This window comes from Temnothorax curvispinosus, unplaced genomic scaffold, assembly GCF_003070985.1.
Source record: "Temnothorax curvispinosus isolate PA1 unplaced genomic scaffold, ASM307098v1 QBEX01000066.1, whole genome shotgun sequence".
Taxonomy (NCBI): domain Eukaryota; kingdom Metazoa; phylum Arthropoda; class Insecta; order Hymenoptera; family Formicidae; genus Temnothorax; species Temnothorax curvispinosus.
In genome coordinates this window covers 1-16,395 of record NW_020209846.1, presented here as the reverse complement: position 1 = coordinate 16,395, position 16,395 = coordinate 1, and the positions used below count along the sequence as shown (strand labels likewise).

Below are 16,395 nucleotides of genomic sequence, written 5' to 3'. Positions count from 1 at the left end.
AAAAGGGTCTAAAAGATCGGTTACACCCTGAAAAGTATTCTTTGTAGTTCTCAGATGTGTAATTTTTTTGGAATTTTTAATTCCATTTTAAATGACGGAAAAAAATCACCGACGCAACATCAAAAAAACGATGAAATCGAGGGTTTTCGGGATCCGAGTCTCGGACTTTGACGGCGCGTGCAAGCCAAACGACTGACTTGACGATAAATGTTGTTCAGATCATTATTGTAGATAATTTTACGCTCTACAAAAAAGGTACGTATAGTTAGTTACCCTATCTTGCTTAGTTTTCGAGATATTTGAGAAAAGATAAAAAAAATCGCGTTTTTTGTTGATAATATTGTTAATAACTTTGTAATGCGCATGCGCATTGCAAAGCAAAATAAATCCCACTTACAGCACCTCAAATCAAAGCGATTCACGGTGGTTGCAACCTGTGAAGATTAATTGGAAAGTTCAATGTCTAATATGACTGGCCTAACAGAAGTTGTACAGTTTGTATGTACAAAATGAGATACACGCACCATTCGTATAATGTAAACAAAGAATACTGTACATAAAAAACTAAAATTAAAAACGTAACAAAAAAGCAACTTTCACTACTTGTTTGTTGTGGTGACACTACGGACGCTGTGTTTCAACCTTGGCGGAAGGTTCGATCGTCAAGGCAAAGGTCACTTTTCAAATTAACGACTTCGTTAGTTAGCTCAACAGATAATTTATTCCAATTAGGCGGAGGCGAGCGATACTGGACGCTGATGTGAGGCGTGCGAGTCGTCGTAGGCTGGTGGAGGCGCGCACTGCACCGGCGGATTAAAGACGGATTTGTTCGACACGGAAACGAGCACGGGCGTTCGTGAATTAACGATAACGGGCGCGTCGTGGTTTCTGGAGCTCTGCTGAACGGGCTCGCGCGTTGAAAATAGGCACGTCCGTTTAATTTGCGCAACGCGGTTGCAACTCCGGAGGCAGACAGTTCTTTCACACAGGGTGTAGGCAGTAGGTTGTCTACGATTACGATTATCAACTCGTTCGGATTGCGTACGAATAGAAAGTAGTTGCCCGGCACGAATTCGAAGCGTTTCGTGTGGTAGCTAATTGCCGACTCGACTTTCGAGAGCGACGCACATGTCGATCGTCGGTGATCGCGCAAACTTGACTATTTCGGTGGGAGGGGAATTCGCACGTGTAACGACGGGCCATGCGGTCCAATAACGAGAGGGCTTATCGCGACGCGACGTTGCTCGCTGATTCCGGAACATACCGCCCGCCTCGAATAAATACATTCGAAATTATTATTTTACAACATATGTCACAACGGGGAAAATAACAAAAATGTGTCAATTAATGAGTGGTGCCGCCCGCCATGGCGGAATCTATGGGCTGTTCGTTGTTGATGTCCACCGGGAGGAAGCACAGTTTAGTTGTGGGGCGCTTGTACTCCGACCGACTCGTCCTCACGGTGACGACTCGGGTCAAACCGTCTTCGCCTGGATGACACACGGTTATGCGCCCGAGTTCCCATTGGCTCGGCGGCGCGAGCGGGTTGCGAATGAGGACGATTTGACCCAGTGTGGCTAATCGCTGAACGGCGCGCCATTTCGGCCTTTGCTGAAGGGTGTGCAAGTAATCGTGCGACCAAGACTTCCAAAAACCTTCGGTAATTCGCTGAGCCAACTGCCACCGAGACAGTCGGTTTTCGTTAATGTCAAGCACGCTAGGCTCGGGCGAAGCCACAAGGGAAGCGCCTACTAAAAAATGACCGGGGGTCAACGCTTGATAGTCGTCGAGATGTTCGGAGATAGCGGCGAGAGGTCGCGAATTTAGGCATGCCTCGATGCGGCAGAGGATCGTTGTCATTTCTTCATAGGTAAGTGTATGAGACCCGATGCATCGCTTTAGGTGGTGTTTGACACTTTTGACACCAGCCTCCCAGAGACCGCCAAAATGTGGCGCGGCCGGAGGCAGGAAATGCCAGGTCGTTTTTTCGCTAGCGAAGCGATTGAGGAAGTTCGGTTCGCGAACGGCTTTATAGTAGGCGTCGGATAACTGCCGATCGGCGCCGTGAAACGTCGTTCCGTTGTCGGAATACATGTGCTGAGGCAAGCCTCGACGCGATACAAATCGATGGTACGCTGCGGTGAACGTCGCTGCGGTGTAGTCGCTGACAAGTTCGAGATGTATGGCCTTGGTTGTCAAACATATAAACAATGCAATGTACGCCTTATGAGATTTCTGACCGCGACCGGGGGCTGTCCGTATGGCGATGGGCCCTGCGTAATCGACACCCGTATGCAGAAAAGCCCCTGAGACCCGATTTACTCGCATCTCCGGTAGCTCACCCATGAGTTCGTTTGACACTTTGGCCGCTGCGCGGGCGCATCGGACACACTTGTGTAGAACGAATCGAACCGTAGCGCAAGCACGCAGTATCCAAAATTCCGTGCGTAAGGACGCGAGAGTGAGTTGGGAACCCCCGTGCATTGTGCGGAGGTGGTGGTGCTCGATGATGAGAGTTAAAAGCGGATGTGATCGAAGGACGATGGGATGCTTCATTGTTTCTGGGAGGTTAGACTTTTGGAGCCGGCCGCCGACGCGGAGCAGGCCGTCAGAGTCAATGTGCGGATGCAAGGATCTAAGCGGGCTGGCTTTCGGCAGCGCAGTTTTGTTTCTGAGGCTCGCAATTTCGTCGCGAAACGTATCGTTCTGCATTGATCGCAGCCAATAACGCTTTGCGTCCTGAATGTCGTCGGTGCGAAAGAGTGGGGGGCGAAGGTCGCGTGCTGCCTCGGCCTCGCGAGACTGGTTGCGGATGCGTGCCCGCCTGACGAAGCGAAGCATATACGCGGTAACTCGTAAAAGTTTCGGCCAAGATGAGAACCGAGAAGCGAGATCCCACGGTTCCGAGGGGCTTAGAACGCACACGACTGGTTGAGGTCGTGCTTCTGGAATGCCGTCCGTAGCATCATGAGCGGCTGGGAGATCGCGAACGGGCCAGAACTCGGGTGATTCTTTCAGCCACGACGGGCCGGTCCACCATAACGGATGTAGCTGAATCTCGTCGGGAGCAAGACCGCGCGACGCGCAGTCCGCAGGATTGTCGTGAGTGTTCACATGACGCCAAACCACCTCGGGGAGTGCCGTCTGAATTGCCGCGACCCGGTTGGCGACAAAAGTTTTCCAATGAAAAGGAGATTTGCTAAGCCATGCCCGTACGATGTCCGCGTCTATCCGACAGTGGCAGTCGCCCAGCGGAATTTGAAGGGTGGTGCGGACGAAATGCATGAGACCCGCGAGGAGATGCGCGGCAAGTAATTCTAAGCGAGGCACAGTGATAATTTTTAGGGGAGCTACTTTTGATTTTGCTATGAGAAGCGAGACGGTGACCGAGCCATCGACGTGCACCGTTCGAAGATAAACGGCGGCAGCGTAGGCTTTTGTGGATGCATCGGAGAACCCGTGTAGGGCGAGATGCAAGGTGTCGGCGCCTTGCTTTGTCCAGCGGGGTATTTGGACTTGATTCACGCACGGAAGCTTTGAATGATATGATACTTATGGACGGAGATGAGTGTCCGGAATCTCATCGTCCCAATTTATTTTTAAAAGCCAGAGCTGCTGCATAAAAATTTTTGCGGTGACGACGACCGGGGCCACCCAGCCGAGCGGATCGAACAGTTTGGCAATAGTTGAGAGAATGGCGCGTTTTGTTGTGCCGGGATTTTGGGTAGCGACTTGAAATTGGAACACGTCCTGAGGCGGATTCCAGGCAATCCCGAGAATTTTGAGATGCTCATCGTTCTGGAGAACTTTGGGACTCGCGAGGCCATGATCGGAGGGATCGAGGTCGGCGATGAGCTCCGGACAATTACTTGCCCATTTTCGGAGACGAAAACAACCTTTGGCCAATAGTGCATTTACTTGATCCCGGGTTTGACGCGCGAGAACTTTGTCGTCGGCGCCGAAAACACAGTCATCGACGTATGTTTCTTCGAGTAGGACGGGAACCGCGAGAGGGAATTGCGATCCCTCGTCGGCGGCGAGCTGCTCTACGGAACGAATGGCTGCAAAGGGAGCATAGGCACAGCCATACGTGACGGTTAGCATCCGATATTCTTCGACGGGATCCGAAGGAGAGCGACGCCATAAAATGCGCTGATAATCTGTGTCGCGAGGGTCAACACGGATTTGCCGATACATTTTCGCTATGTCGGCGGTAAAAACATATCGGTACTGCCTCCATCGGAGGATCACGACGACGAGATCACGTTGGAGTTTTGGCCCGATCAGGAGGTGATCGTTTAAGGAGGTGCCATTTGTGGTTCGCGCGGAGGCGTTGAATACAACGCGGAGACGCGTTGTTTCGCTGGTGGCTCGTACTACGGCGTGATGCGGAATGTAGTATCGTTTAGTGACGTGAACGTCGAGATCTTCCGGGGGGATCTTGGCCATGTGGCCGAGCCTTTCGTACTCGTCCAGGAATTCGCGATATTCGGAAGCGGTGGTCGGCTCACGTTCAAGACGGTGTTCTACGCGCCTGAGACTCGAAAGGGCGGCGAAACGGGATTCGCCTAACTGAGAAAGGCCGCGTTTGAATGGTAGCCTGACAACGTACCGTCCTTCAGGCGTGCGAGTGTGCGTGGTTGCGAAATGTTCCTCGCATTGGAGTTCCTCGGGACTCATGTGAGCTTTCCGGGGAATGTCTTCGACCTCCCAAAAGCGACGAAGGTCGGAGTCGAGGTCATCGAAAACGGTTCCGTGATGGATTTGCACGGATTCACGGGGAAGAGAGGAAGGAGGGGAAGCAACGGGACCGGAGAGTATCCAGCCGAGTGTGGTATTCTGAGCAATCGGCTCATTTTCGGCACCTTTCCGAACTCCCTCCAAGAGTAAGAAACCGAATAAATCGGCACCGATAATTAAATCGATCAGGTCGAGATTCATGGGTTCGCTATCGGCGAGCTTGAGTCCTGTGATATGCTTCCATGAACGCATGGAGTTGACACGGCTCGGCTTATACCGAGTGAGCGATTTCATGATGAGCGCGGTTGTCGAATAGGCGGGCCCATCGCACGACGTGGGAGTTAATGTGATTGTAACAGCGTGGCGTATGATGGATTTGGTATCGCCAATGCCCGTTACGCATACGGAGCGTGAGATCTTCGGTAATCTCAGGCATTGAGCGATCGACTCCGTAATCAAGGTAGCAGCAGACCCTTGGTCGAGAAGGGCTCGAATCGTGACCGCACGGCCGTCCGATGAATGCACGCGAACGCGCGCGGTGGCGAGTAGAATTTGCGAATTCGGCGACACGGTTTGCGAGACTGTATGTGACGCGACTTCACTTTCGATTTTTTCGATTGCCGCTACCGTGACTGCGGATTCTGCTGGTTCGGTTTCATCGTTTTTGACGGACGCATCGAGATGCAACAAAGTGTGGTGTCGCTTAGTGCATTGCTTGCAGTTGCGGGAGCTTGTACAATCTTTGACCGGATGCTTTGCGCTGAGGCAATTGAAGCAACGCTTTACTTTTCGGATGAAATCGGCACGTTGAGCCGGTGTTTGATTTAGAAAGGTGGAACATTGGTACAACAGGTGACTTGTTTTGCACAGAGGACAAGATAATGTCGCGGTCGACGCCGCGTGTGATGCGAGAGCTTTATTTTTCGGTTTAGAAGACTCCGCGACCTTGGGAGTCACGGGCACGATAGCCTCTAGCGCGCGAACTCGCGATTCGAGAAATTGATCGAGTTCTGTGTATTTAGGATACTCTGCCGTATCCCCGAGCTTGAGTTCCCACGCCTTTCTCGAGAATTTATCAAGTTTTTGCGCAACGAGAAATACTAATACGTCATCCCAATGTTCCACCGGACGCCCTAAATTTTGTAAAGCTTGTATCGCGGCGTTCGTTTGATCGCGGAGGTTCCGAAGGTCTTTGGAAGTTTCGGAGACCAGCGCCGGCAGCTGGAGCAGCGTTTGTAAGTGCCCGGTAATTAGACGACGCTTATTATCGTACCGCGATTGCAGGATGTCCCACGCGACCACAAAATTTGCTTCGGTAATTGCGAGATGAGTCAACACGTTACTTGCGTCCCCTTTTACACACGAGCAAAGATAGTGCATGCGGTCGACATTAGAAATGGTGGCATCGTTACGAACCAGGGAGGTGAAGCGATCTCGAAAACTTTCCCATTTGTCAAAGCTGCCGTCGAACGTCGGTAAGTTGATCCGTGGCAAGTGAGAGGACGGACGGAATGAGTCAGCCAGACCGCTTACGTTGATCGTTGAGTGGTGGGGTGGCTGGGGTTCGAAGGTGGCCAGCACCTCTGCCATGAAGTCCGCAGCCTCGTTGTAGACATCCTCGCAGTTCTCGAACAGATGGTTTTGAAAGTACGAGTGAGAGGCTTTCAATTTATCGTCGGCATAGAGAACGAGTTTTCCATCGAGCTCCTGACAATTAGCGAATGTGTCTTTGAGACCGGCGAGTCGCTGTCGAGTTACGGCTTGCGTCATCTTCGCTTGCCCGAGCTTCTTATAGTTGGCCAGCGCTCTCGATATTTGCCCCATGAGCTGAGTTTGCAAAGCGAGAAGTTCATCGCACGATGACATGGTGATTGGAATACACAACAGGTTACAGAGCGGGAAAGTCGCTAACTTTCGTTCTCCTTGACGTCGATCCGGCTCGAAGGACCAAAATGTTTGTTGTGGTGACACCACGGACGCTGTGTTTCAACCTTGGCGGAAGGTTCGATCGTCAAGGCAAAGGTCACATTTCAAATTAACGACTTCGTTAGTTAGCTCAACAGATAATTTATTCCAATTAGGCGGAGGCGAGCGATACTGGACGCTGATGTGAGGCGTGCGAGTCGTCGTAGGCTGGTGGAGGCGCGCACTGCACCGGCGGATTAAAGACGGATTCGTTCGACACGGAAACGAGCACGGGCGTTCGTGAATTAACGATAACGGGCGCGTCGTGGTTTCTGGAGCTCTGCTGAACGGGCTCGCGCGTTGAAAATAGGCACGTCCGTTTAATTTGCGCAACGCGGTTGCAACTCCGGAGGCAGACAGTTCTTTCACACAGGGTGTAGGCAGTAGGTTGTCTACGATTACGATTATTAACTCGTTCGGATTGCGTACGAATAGAAAGTAGTTGCCCGGCACGAATTCGAAGCGTTTCGTGTGGTAGCTAATTGCCGACTCGATTTTCGAGAGCGACGCACATGTCGATCGTCGGTGATCGCGCAAACTTGACTGTTTCGGTGGGAGGGGAATTCGCACGTGTAACGACGGGCCATGCGGTCCAATAACGAGAGGGCTTATCGCGACGCGACGTTGCTCGCTGATTCCGGAACACTACTAATAAAATAAATACGTTTATTGACTCCCCTCAGAGTTGCAAGGCATTTTATAGGGACGTTCCCAACCCTTTATTTAATTTTCATTTAATACTACCCTTCTCCTCTCACTTAACTTTTTGGACCAACGGGTTAACGTCTCTTTCCGAAAGACGAAGCCCAGTTTGCTCCGCACAAGAGCCTATCTTGCACGGAGGGCGCAGCTTTCGGAAAAACATTTCATGTTTACATGACTCTAATGGACTTGAACCTGGTTCCTCAGATTACGAATCTGACGCTCTACCACTAGACCACACTGCCGCACTAACTTTCACTACTATTTTGTGCAAAAGCACATGCAGGTTGATAGGATAAGCAGTATTGCGTGTAGCGAGAGATGGCGCAGCGATCGAATAAAGACAGATATAGAGAAAACAGGATTAGAAATGTTAGCATTATTGACATCGAGGAAGTTCGGCCTTCGTTATAGGATAATAATGCTTCGATATAGGATAATAATGCTTCGATAATGTCAACATTTCTAATTTTGTTTTTCCTATATCTGTCTTTGTCTAACAAAATGACATCTGTTTTTGTTCGATTGCTGCGCCATCTCTGCTTACTAGCCTGCGTGTATATTTTTGTGGAAAATATACACGATTTCTTCAAAGCTCTAATTTTTTTTCCAGGCTTTCAATCTCAATTTCAACGGTACGTTATTGTTTGTGCACGTATTCTGAAGAGTGGGAACATTTCATTTCGTACATATAACTTATACAACTGTTTATATTAGAAAATATGGTTATGAGGTGACAGCATTTTTACATTTTTTTCAATTATCACTAATTTTTTATATTTCCACTCTTTATTAGTACCTATACTTTACTCCTGTATTCGTTTTCTATCATTTTCTATATTACCGGCCTATATCTACCCTTGTCTAACGAGAGGCATCTGTTCTTGTGTGGGGGTCGAAGGAATAATTTACTCAGGATTCCACACTACGTAAATGTATTTCACAAATGTATAAAAATCTTCAATTGCCGCGTACAGAATTAACGTGTGCGTACACGAGTCGCTCAGAGAGAACAAGAGAGCGCTAACTCAAGCGTTCCTAAAACGCTCGGTGTCTAGACCTGCGGAGTGCGCGGTCCTACGGACGGTCGCTGATTGGACGGAGATTTTCGTCCAATAGCGTGGCTAGCGTCGCCACACTACCCTCCCCCCCTAATGACTGAGCGGGTGGAGCGAAAGTGACGATCTTCTTGGTTCTGGGTCCTTGATAGACTCTAGGCGCGTTTGGGCCGAGCGTGGCTACGTCCTGGAACTGATCAAGTGTGGCCGGCGTTCGCAAGGCGTCGTTCTCAAAATAAGCTGGTTTGATTCTGTCTATGGACACTGTAGTGGGCTGGCCTTTGATTGAAACTTTGTAGACCTTGTCGTCTCGTTCCAAGACCTGGTAAGGGCCTTTGTAAGGAGCTTGAAGGGATCTCCTATTGCTGTCGACCCTGACAAACACGTGGCTGCACGTGGCTAGATCCTTGAACAAAAAAACTTTTTCTTTATGGTGATGAGCTGTGGATTTGGGACGAACCGTTTGTAAGTATTCTCGTAGGTGTTGTACAAAACAGGCAGGGTCTGTGGGGACGTCTAAATCCAAAAAGAACTCTCCGGGGAACGTAAGGTTTTCTCCGTAAAGCATTTCTGCAGCCAAGGCGTTGATGTCCTCCTTGATGCTGGTCCGTAAGCCCAGTAAGACGGTTGGTAATAGCTTGGTCCATTGGTTGCCATTGTGGCACATCAAGGCTGCTTTGAGAGATCGGTGCCAGCGCTCGATAATCCCATTTGAAGCGGGATGGTACGCAGTAGTGCGGGACCTGAAACAACCTAAAAGTTTGGTGAAAGGATCAAACATTGCAGATTTAAACTGACTGCCCCTGTCAGAGGTGATGGTAGGAGGTGCTCCGTAACGTGCGATCCATGTAGACCAAAAGGCGTTGACAACTTCATCTGTTGTAATGGTCTTTAGTGGAACAGCCTCTGGCCATCTGGAGTAACGGTCGATCATCGTAAGATAATAGCTGTATCCATCTGAAGTTGTAAGTGGTCCGATGATGTCGACATGAACATGTCTGAAACGTGCTGAAGGTACGGGTATGTGATGAGCCTCGGAGTGTACATGTCTCCAGATCTTACTTCGTTGGCACGCTAAACAAGTACGAGCCCAATCAATGATGTCTTTGGCCATGCTGGGCCATACAAAGCGTTTTTGTATGTGCTCCTTAGTGGCACGTCCGCTTGGATGTGAAAAATTGTGTACCACATCGAATATGAGTCGTCGGAGCGATTTGAGGATGTACAGGCGGATTTCGTGTGTCGAAACGTCACAATAAATGACATCTTCCGAGTCGTCGACTCTTAATCTTTTGAGTTTCAGCGCGGAGTCGGATCTGAGGAGAGTTTGTAATTCTTCGTCTTCCTCTTGAGCGTTGGCAATCTCCTGCGTGCTGGTTATTGTTGGTAGATCCACGGAATTAAGGCGGGATATGGCGTCTGCGACGTCGTTATTTGCTCCTTTGATGAAGAGAATAGTCGTGGTGAACTGACCGATAAAGTCGAGTTGTCTCCATTGGCGTGGTGAGGCTTTAGCGGCTCGTTGCTGGAAAGCAAAGATGATTGGTTTGTGATCCGTTTTTAGAATTAGGTTGCGTCCTTCGATCCATGGTCTGAAGTATTTAATTGCCTGGTAAGCTGCGGTGAGTTCCCTGTCGTAGACGCTGTATTTCTTCTGGGGTTCCGAGAATTTGCGTGAAAAGAATCCGAGGGGTTCCCAGATTCCATCTTTCTTTTGCTCCAACGTTGCGCCCATTGCGACGTCTGATGCGTCGGTGGTGAGGGCGAGATCGGCTCCTTCGCGTGGGTGTGCGAGTAAAGTGGCGTTGGCCCAGAAGTTGCTTGCATTTATTAAACGCTTCTACCGTTTCGGGCGTCCATGGCACGGGACATTTATCCTTGCGTTTGGCGCCGCGAATATATTCATGCAGCGATGCTAGTATATGTGGGCTGTACCTTTACAGAAACGTCGGTAGAAATTCAAGATACCAAAAAAACGACGAAGTTCAGATATTTTTGGTGGTTGGATATAATTTTGGATGATCTCTACGCGCTCAGGTAGTGGGCGTGATCCATTTTCGTCGATGAGATATCCTAAGAAGGTAACGGAGGATTTTCCGAAATGGCACTTGGCGGGGTTGATCGTAACGCCGTATTGCCGCAGTCTATCGAACAGGATGCGGAGGTGTTTGCGGTGTTTTTCGTGATTTCTCGACGCGATGAGAATATCATCGAGGTAGGCAAAACAAAAGTCTAACCCGCGTAAAACTTCATCTATGAAGCGTTGAAACGACTGTCCGGCGTTCTTGAGGCCGAAAGTCATCACCAAAAATTCGAACAACCCGAAAGGAGTTATGATCGCGGTCTTAGGTTGGTCTTCCGGCGCTATAGGAATCTGGTAGTACGCGCGTATTAAGTCTATTGTAGAGAAGACTGTGCAACCATTCAATCGATGTGAGAAATCGGCAATATGAGCTATCGGGTACCTGTCGACCTCGGTGACGCGGTTGAGGCCGCGATAGTCGCCGCATTCTCTCCAATCACCGGACTTCTTAGGTACAAGGTGAAGCGGCGCTGCCCACGGGCTGCTGGAACGTCGGCAAATTTTTGCCGTAAGCATGTTCTCGAACTCAGCCTTGGCAATCCGGTACTTTTCGGGTGTGAGTCTGCGCATGGGCTCTGTTACCGCGGCGGTCCTTTGGTGATGATATGGTGTTTCACTCCGGTTCTTATGACCTTGTTGGTTTTATTAGGCGTAGCGATTTCCTGAAACTCTCGTAACAAATCATTAATGTGATTGTCGCCATGGACTATACATACGCCTGAAGCTTTGCTACGAATAAGTTGACACGGGCGTTGTAATCCCGTCACTCCGTCGACGATGCGTTTTTTGCTAAGGTTGACTAGCAAACCGTAATGCTTGAGAAAGTCGGCTCCGATGATCGGTTGGCTTACGTCAGCAACGAGGAAAACCCATTCAAAATCTCGGGGTAACCCTAGGGATAAGTAAACCTTCCGTCTTCCGTACGTGGAGATGACTGTGCCGTTCGCTGCAAAAAATTGAAGTTCCGATGGTTTTTGCCCGCGTGTTCTCCAAGACCGGGGAAGGACTGAGATGTCGGCCCCTGTATCGATAAGAAACCTGGCGCCGGTTTCCCTATCCTGGACGATCAGGCGGTTCCCGCTGTAAGGACCATCGCACGCCGCCTCCTGCGATGGCCCACTCAGTTTTCCGCTTTGTCGGCGGCTTTGATGGCGAGTGGCTTGACCCATGCACACGGTTCCGAGCAGTTTCTAGCATTCTTTCCGAACTTGGTGTGGTAAAAACAGTATTTGGGTGGCTGCGACTTATCTCGGGTACGCCCACGAGATTTGCTACGTTCGCGTCGTTTCGGACGAGCTCGTCACCTTTCGCCTTTGTCTGCGACGAAACGCTGTAACTGCCGTGTGAGTTCGCTGATCGACGACATCAACGTGGGCTCCGTACCCGACGTCGAGGGGTTGGCGGCTGCAACAGCTGCAACGGCTGCGACGGCAGGAACGGTCTTCTCTAAAGCCTTGTCGGCCAGCTCGGCCATCTTATCGAGAGCTACTCCCTTGACTACTGAAAGTAGCTCTTCCACACGTGAAGGCATGCGCTGCAACCAAAGGGTCTGCAATAATTGTTCGTCAACCGAATTATTCGTGAGTCGTCGCATCTCGCGAAGAAGGTGGGTCGGCTTCTGGTCGTATAATTCGACATCGGTGAGCAGTTTCCTCCAACGTTTCTCGTCCGAGTCAGTGAACCGGGAAATAAGCGTATCTTTGAGCTTCTGGTACTTATCCGAGGCTGGCGGCGATTCGATAATATCCGCGATTTCAAGCATGGACTCTTTATCCAGGTTATCTACGACTACGCAGAACTTGAGGTCGTCGGATCTAACATTATGCGCGCGGAACTTGACTTCAAGTTGCGTGAACCAGGTTTTCGCGTGATCGCGCCAAAACGTGCACGTCTTTAGCGTTTTTGCGCACTGCGAACTCATAGAGTGCGGGACGGTACTGCTCGAGTGCACCGCTAGTGCAAGTTTCTTGCATGCCCACTGAAACACTTGCGGCTTGGTGAGTGCATAACATGAGTGCGCATTTTTTCGGCTCCTTAACCTGTTTAACCTGCCTCGACGAAATATAAAAGTTTACTTTCGAAATGAATACTTCAAGAGCTTCATATTCAATAAAATTAAAAATAAACACGAATAATTTAAAATTAACACTTGAAGATGGTGAAGAAGAATTATATGAAAAATTACAGAGTAAGTATACATTCTACCGATTCTGCCAATCTCATAACCTAACTATGGAAAAAATTTGTTATAAAGACTGCTTTTCTTTTATAAAGCACATGCAACATACGTAAAACATATTTATGTGTCTGTTTAAACACATCAGACATCAAAATAATACACTGTGTTCAAGTGTGTCAATTCGTGTCAGTTTTTGCTTCGTAAAAGGAAAGCAGCTAAAAATAGTTTTTTATATTGTTATATCGTATGATAATTAATACATTATTGAACGATGTCTCTATTAACTTATTTCAGATGATGATTCATATACTATCCAGTACGTGAAACTGTTAATCCAAAATGGATTGTATATAATAACCGATGGCGGCAACTTGTTTATTTTATGCCGAGAATAACTTAATAGAATGACTATAAAATGTCCACACTTTTTGTATATACCTTGTCACGACTTTTTGCACTCCCGGACCGCTCCGGGACGTGTGCCGGATCAAAAGGACTTAGGAGAGCGGGATGGTAGGCCTCTCCAGTGATTTCCTCGCACCTCCGATACTCCACGAAATGTTCCGAATGTTGGGCGCCAGACGCGTACATTCGCGTCCACGAAATCGCGAAAACCTAAACGAGACGCAAAACGAAGTGTGGAGGTGCGTGGAATCGGCTAGCTTGACCTAATTACGTGCGGGGTTAATGAAGGGCAGCGCGAAATTCGGCGGGGTGACACGTTAATTTTATACTCAGTCAGATAACAAAGAAAATAACATTTATTGAGTACTGGTTGTCGAGAAAATAATAACGTTTATCCATTCGGCTTCGATCAAACACAAGATAAATTCGATAAATAAATCAAGAATAGCCGGTGGCGGGGTGCCTGGATTCATCTAGCAGAAATAATATTAATGCGGACGCGAGACACCCACGGAATATTAATTGAGTCTCTAATAAACACGCTGAAGGCGCTATTCTCAAACAATTAATAATTCGAGTCGAAAGTGATAATACGCAAGAATACTACTCTTAATATCGCTAATAACCACGAAACGCCAGGAAGACCTACGCAAGTAACATCTAAACGCACGAAACGAGTGAACGCCGGTAATTTCCTAACGCGAGTACAAGTCTAACATAATTAATCAATCGGCGGGAACGACATTCGACCGCGATTAACAATGCCATCGACCTCCCAACGCAAAATTCGAGGTTGTCGCAAGCAGGGACGCCATAGGACGCAACGCAAGTAATACCGGACGCAAAGTTTCTCAACGCGAGAGCAAACTTTACGCGATCAACCCGAAATAACGAGATCCGAACACAAATCGATACGCTAACACCGACGCTCGAACACCAGAATTTCCCGACGCGAAGAAACGGTAACGCAATTTACGAAGTACCGGCCCGTATGCGGCCGTACACCAAGGTCGCGAGGACAACGCAATATACTCGCGATATCGAACTCATTAACGCCTATCGCGATCTCCAGGGATTCGCCATAACGCTTGTACCACGGTTCCGCGGCCACGATACCATCCCGAGGCCCTTCGCTCTCGTTATCGATCGCGAAATGACACTCGATCTTAGCATGCGTTATCCCGAGCGAGAGCGTGCACCGGAGGGCCGTGTCGTGGCTTTACATATCGTGATTTACGGGCAACCTCACCGGTGATACACCTTCTCCTGGGCTCCTCGCCGTCATCTTCCACCAACGATCCTCGATCCGCCAGACAAATATCGAAATACCCGACTCGGGGTGGCTATCGCGTATCTTACAAAACGTATCTCGCCGACGGACGACCAGAGAGTGAAACGCTAGACCCGCTCGATTGCGGAATCGATACGGTACCCCTTCCTGAGGGGCGCGCGAGCCAATCGGGCGCGAGCTTGCAAGCCCGCGGTGTCCCGGCGCAGTGCTGTCGATACGAGATCCTTCGGGGGCGGGCAACGGTCCCTCGGCGGCGTGCGACTTCTCAAAATTTTGTCCTTAGCGGCGGACGGAACTTCTCTCGTGCCAGTGTGCCTCCGGTTTGACCCCGGGGCGGTGTTTTGTGGAGATCATTTGCTGAAGCCGGGTGTTCACCCAAGCTTGTGGCCCCGCTATCGGCGGCCTCGTCCGTCGCTGCCGCACGTGCCGCCCGCCTGCCGCGTTGCTCTCGCCAGCCCGCGATCTCTGCTGCTTCCGCGTTTGCTACCCCTCCTTGGTTATCGATCGTCCTTGATTTCCTTCGCCAAGTACTCCCTCGAAGGTTTGCCGTGGTGTGGGTGAGGTGCCGCGCGTATTACATTGCATAAAAAAAAACAAAAGAAAGTAATCAAAAAGCGGAAACGCGATTAAATACGACCCCTGGAGATCTCGTCGTTGCCTCCCTGGTCCGTCCCTGGGCGCGAAATTCCGCGCCTTGTGACGGCGGCGGGGCGCCGCGACGATGTGGCGAACCGCAACGTCACAACCTTTACAATTAATGATATGCATTTTTTGATTTAGAGAAATATTAATATACAACGTGAACATTAATGAGAGTCAGAATCGTCGAGATAAACAGTGCACTGACAAAGAAAATGAGTTTGACTCCAGTTCAGCACTATCCGAAGACAGTAATAGTCAGAAGTCAATAGATAAATATATTTCAATATATATATATATATATATATATATATATATATATATATATATATGCAGTATACATGGTGGTGTGTACTACAGTCATCACTTTCCTGGGTTAATACGAGAAAGAAATGGAAATCAAAAATGTATTCATCCGGTTACACTCAACACAATTTTACAGATTTGCTTTTTCCGATTTTTTGCAACACTTGTTCCCATACGTCAATACAAACATAGGCTTTTTTATACTTTACATCATCTTATTCCTTTGACATTCATGTTTTGTATTTCTCAAATAATATGTGCAAATATTTTCAGATTCATAGACTGATTCGGCAACTGTATTTATCCTAGATAAATATAAAATATACCTTTCTCAAATAGGCCCAATGAAAAAATTTAAATCGAAGAAGACAATGTGGGCAGAGATTTCAAAAGAATTGCATGAAAATTTGAATATCTCGAAAACACCACTACAAGTAGAAAATCGTTATAAAACGGTTCTGAAACAAAAAAAAGCGGTGGAAAATAACCGTAAATCAGGCAGTTCACGAGAAGAAGTGCCATTTGAAGAAGAGTTAAGAGAAATTAGTCAAGCTGATGATAGCATCGAGCCAGAAGTACTTCGAAGTGCAAAGTCTGTGAAATACCCAAAAAGGCCTCTACTCACAATCATCTCAGACAAGGACTCAAATATTATTAACGTCGATGAAAATGCCAAAGATTCTTCTCCAAAAAGAAAGCATAAATTGAGCAATGAAGAAAGAAAATTAGAATTATTTAAAGAAAAGGAGGAGGCAAAGGAAAGGAGACACCAAGAGAAACTACAACTTTTGAGGGAATTGTTCAGCAAGAAAGAAAGCGATTAGCATATAGAATAACATTTAAAAGTTAAAGGCTTCTGTGGTTTTCTTATTTACTTTTTCAGGTTTCCAGGTCATCATCGTGCATAGAGCTTAATCGTCGACATTTCGCAAACTCTCTGATAATAGTATAACAAAAACTATATAGTTTTTCAGTATTAGAGAGCCAATCCTGATAAAGCAAACAATGCGCAATGTTTGCAAGACGG

At 48.3% G+C, this 16,395-nt stretch overlaps 3 protein-coding genes across 3 annotated transcripts; 1 reads left to right on the top strand and 2 right to left on the bottom strand.

The window, feature by feature from the left end:
* Positions 1-1,344: 1,344 nt before the first annotated feature.
* On the bottom strand, positions 1,345-3,285 carry LOC112455768. The gene has a single exon (XM_025017969.1). It carries the CDS (start codon positions 3,283-3,285, stop codon positions 1,345-1,347), a length of 1,941 nt encoding a protein of 646 aa, XP_024873737.1.
* Positions 3,286-3,552: 267 nt separating this feature from the next.
* On the bottom strand, positions 3,553-6,606 carry LOC112455705. The gene has a single exon (XM_025017847.1). It carries the CDS (start codon positions 6,604-6,606, stop codon positions 3,553-3,555), a length of 3,054 nt encoding a protein of 1,017 aa, XP_024873615.1.
* An 8,585-nt stretch (positions 6,607-15,191) lies between these two features.
* On the top strand, positions 15,192-16,389 carry LOC112455506. Its single transcript, XM_025017504.1, has 2 exons — positions 15,192-15,334; positions 15,642-16,389. The coding sequence occupies exon 2, from the start codon at positions 15,713-15,715 to the stop codon at positions 16,190-16,192; it is 480 nt and encodes a 159-aa protein (XP_024873272.1). The 5' UTR covers positions 15,192-15,334; positions 15,642-15,712; the 3' UTR covers positions 16,193-16,389.
* The last annotated feature ends 6 nt before the right edge of the window (positions 16,390-16,395 follow it).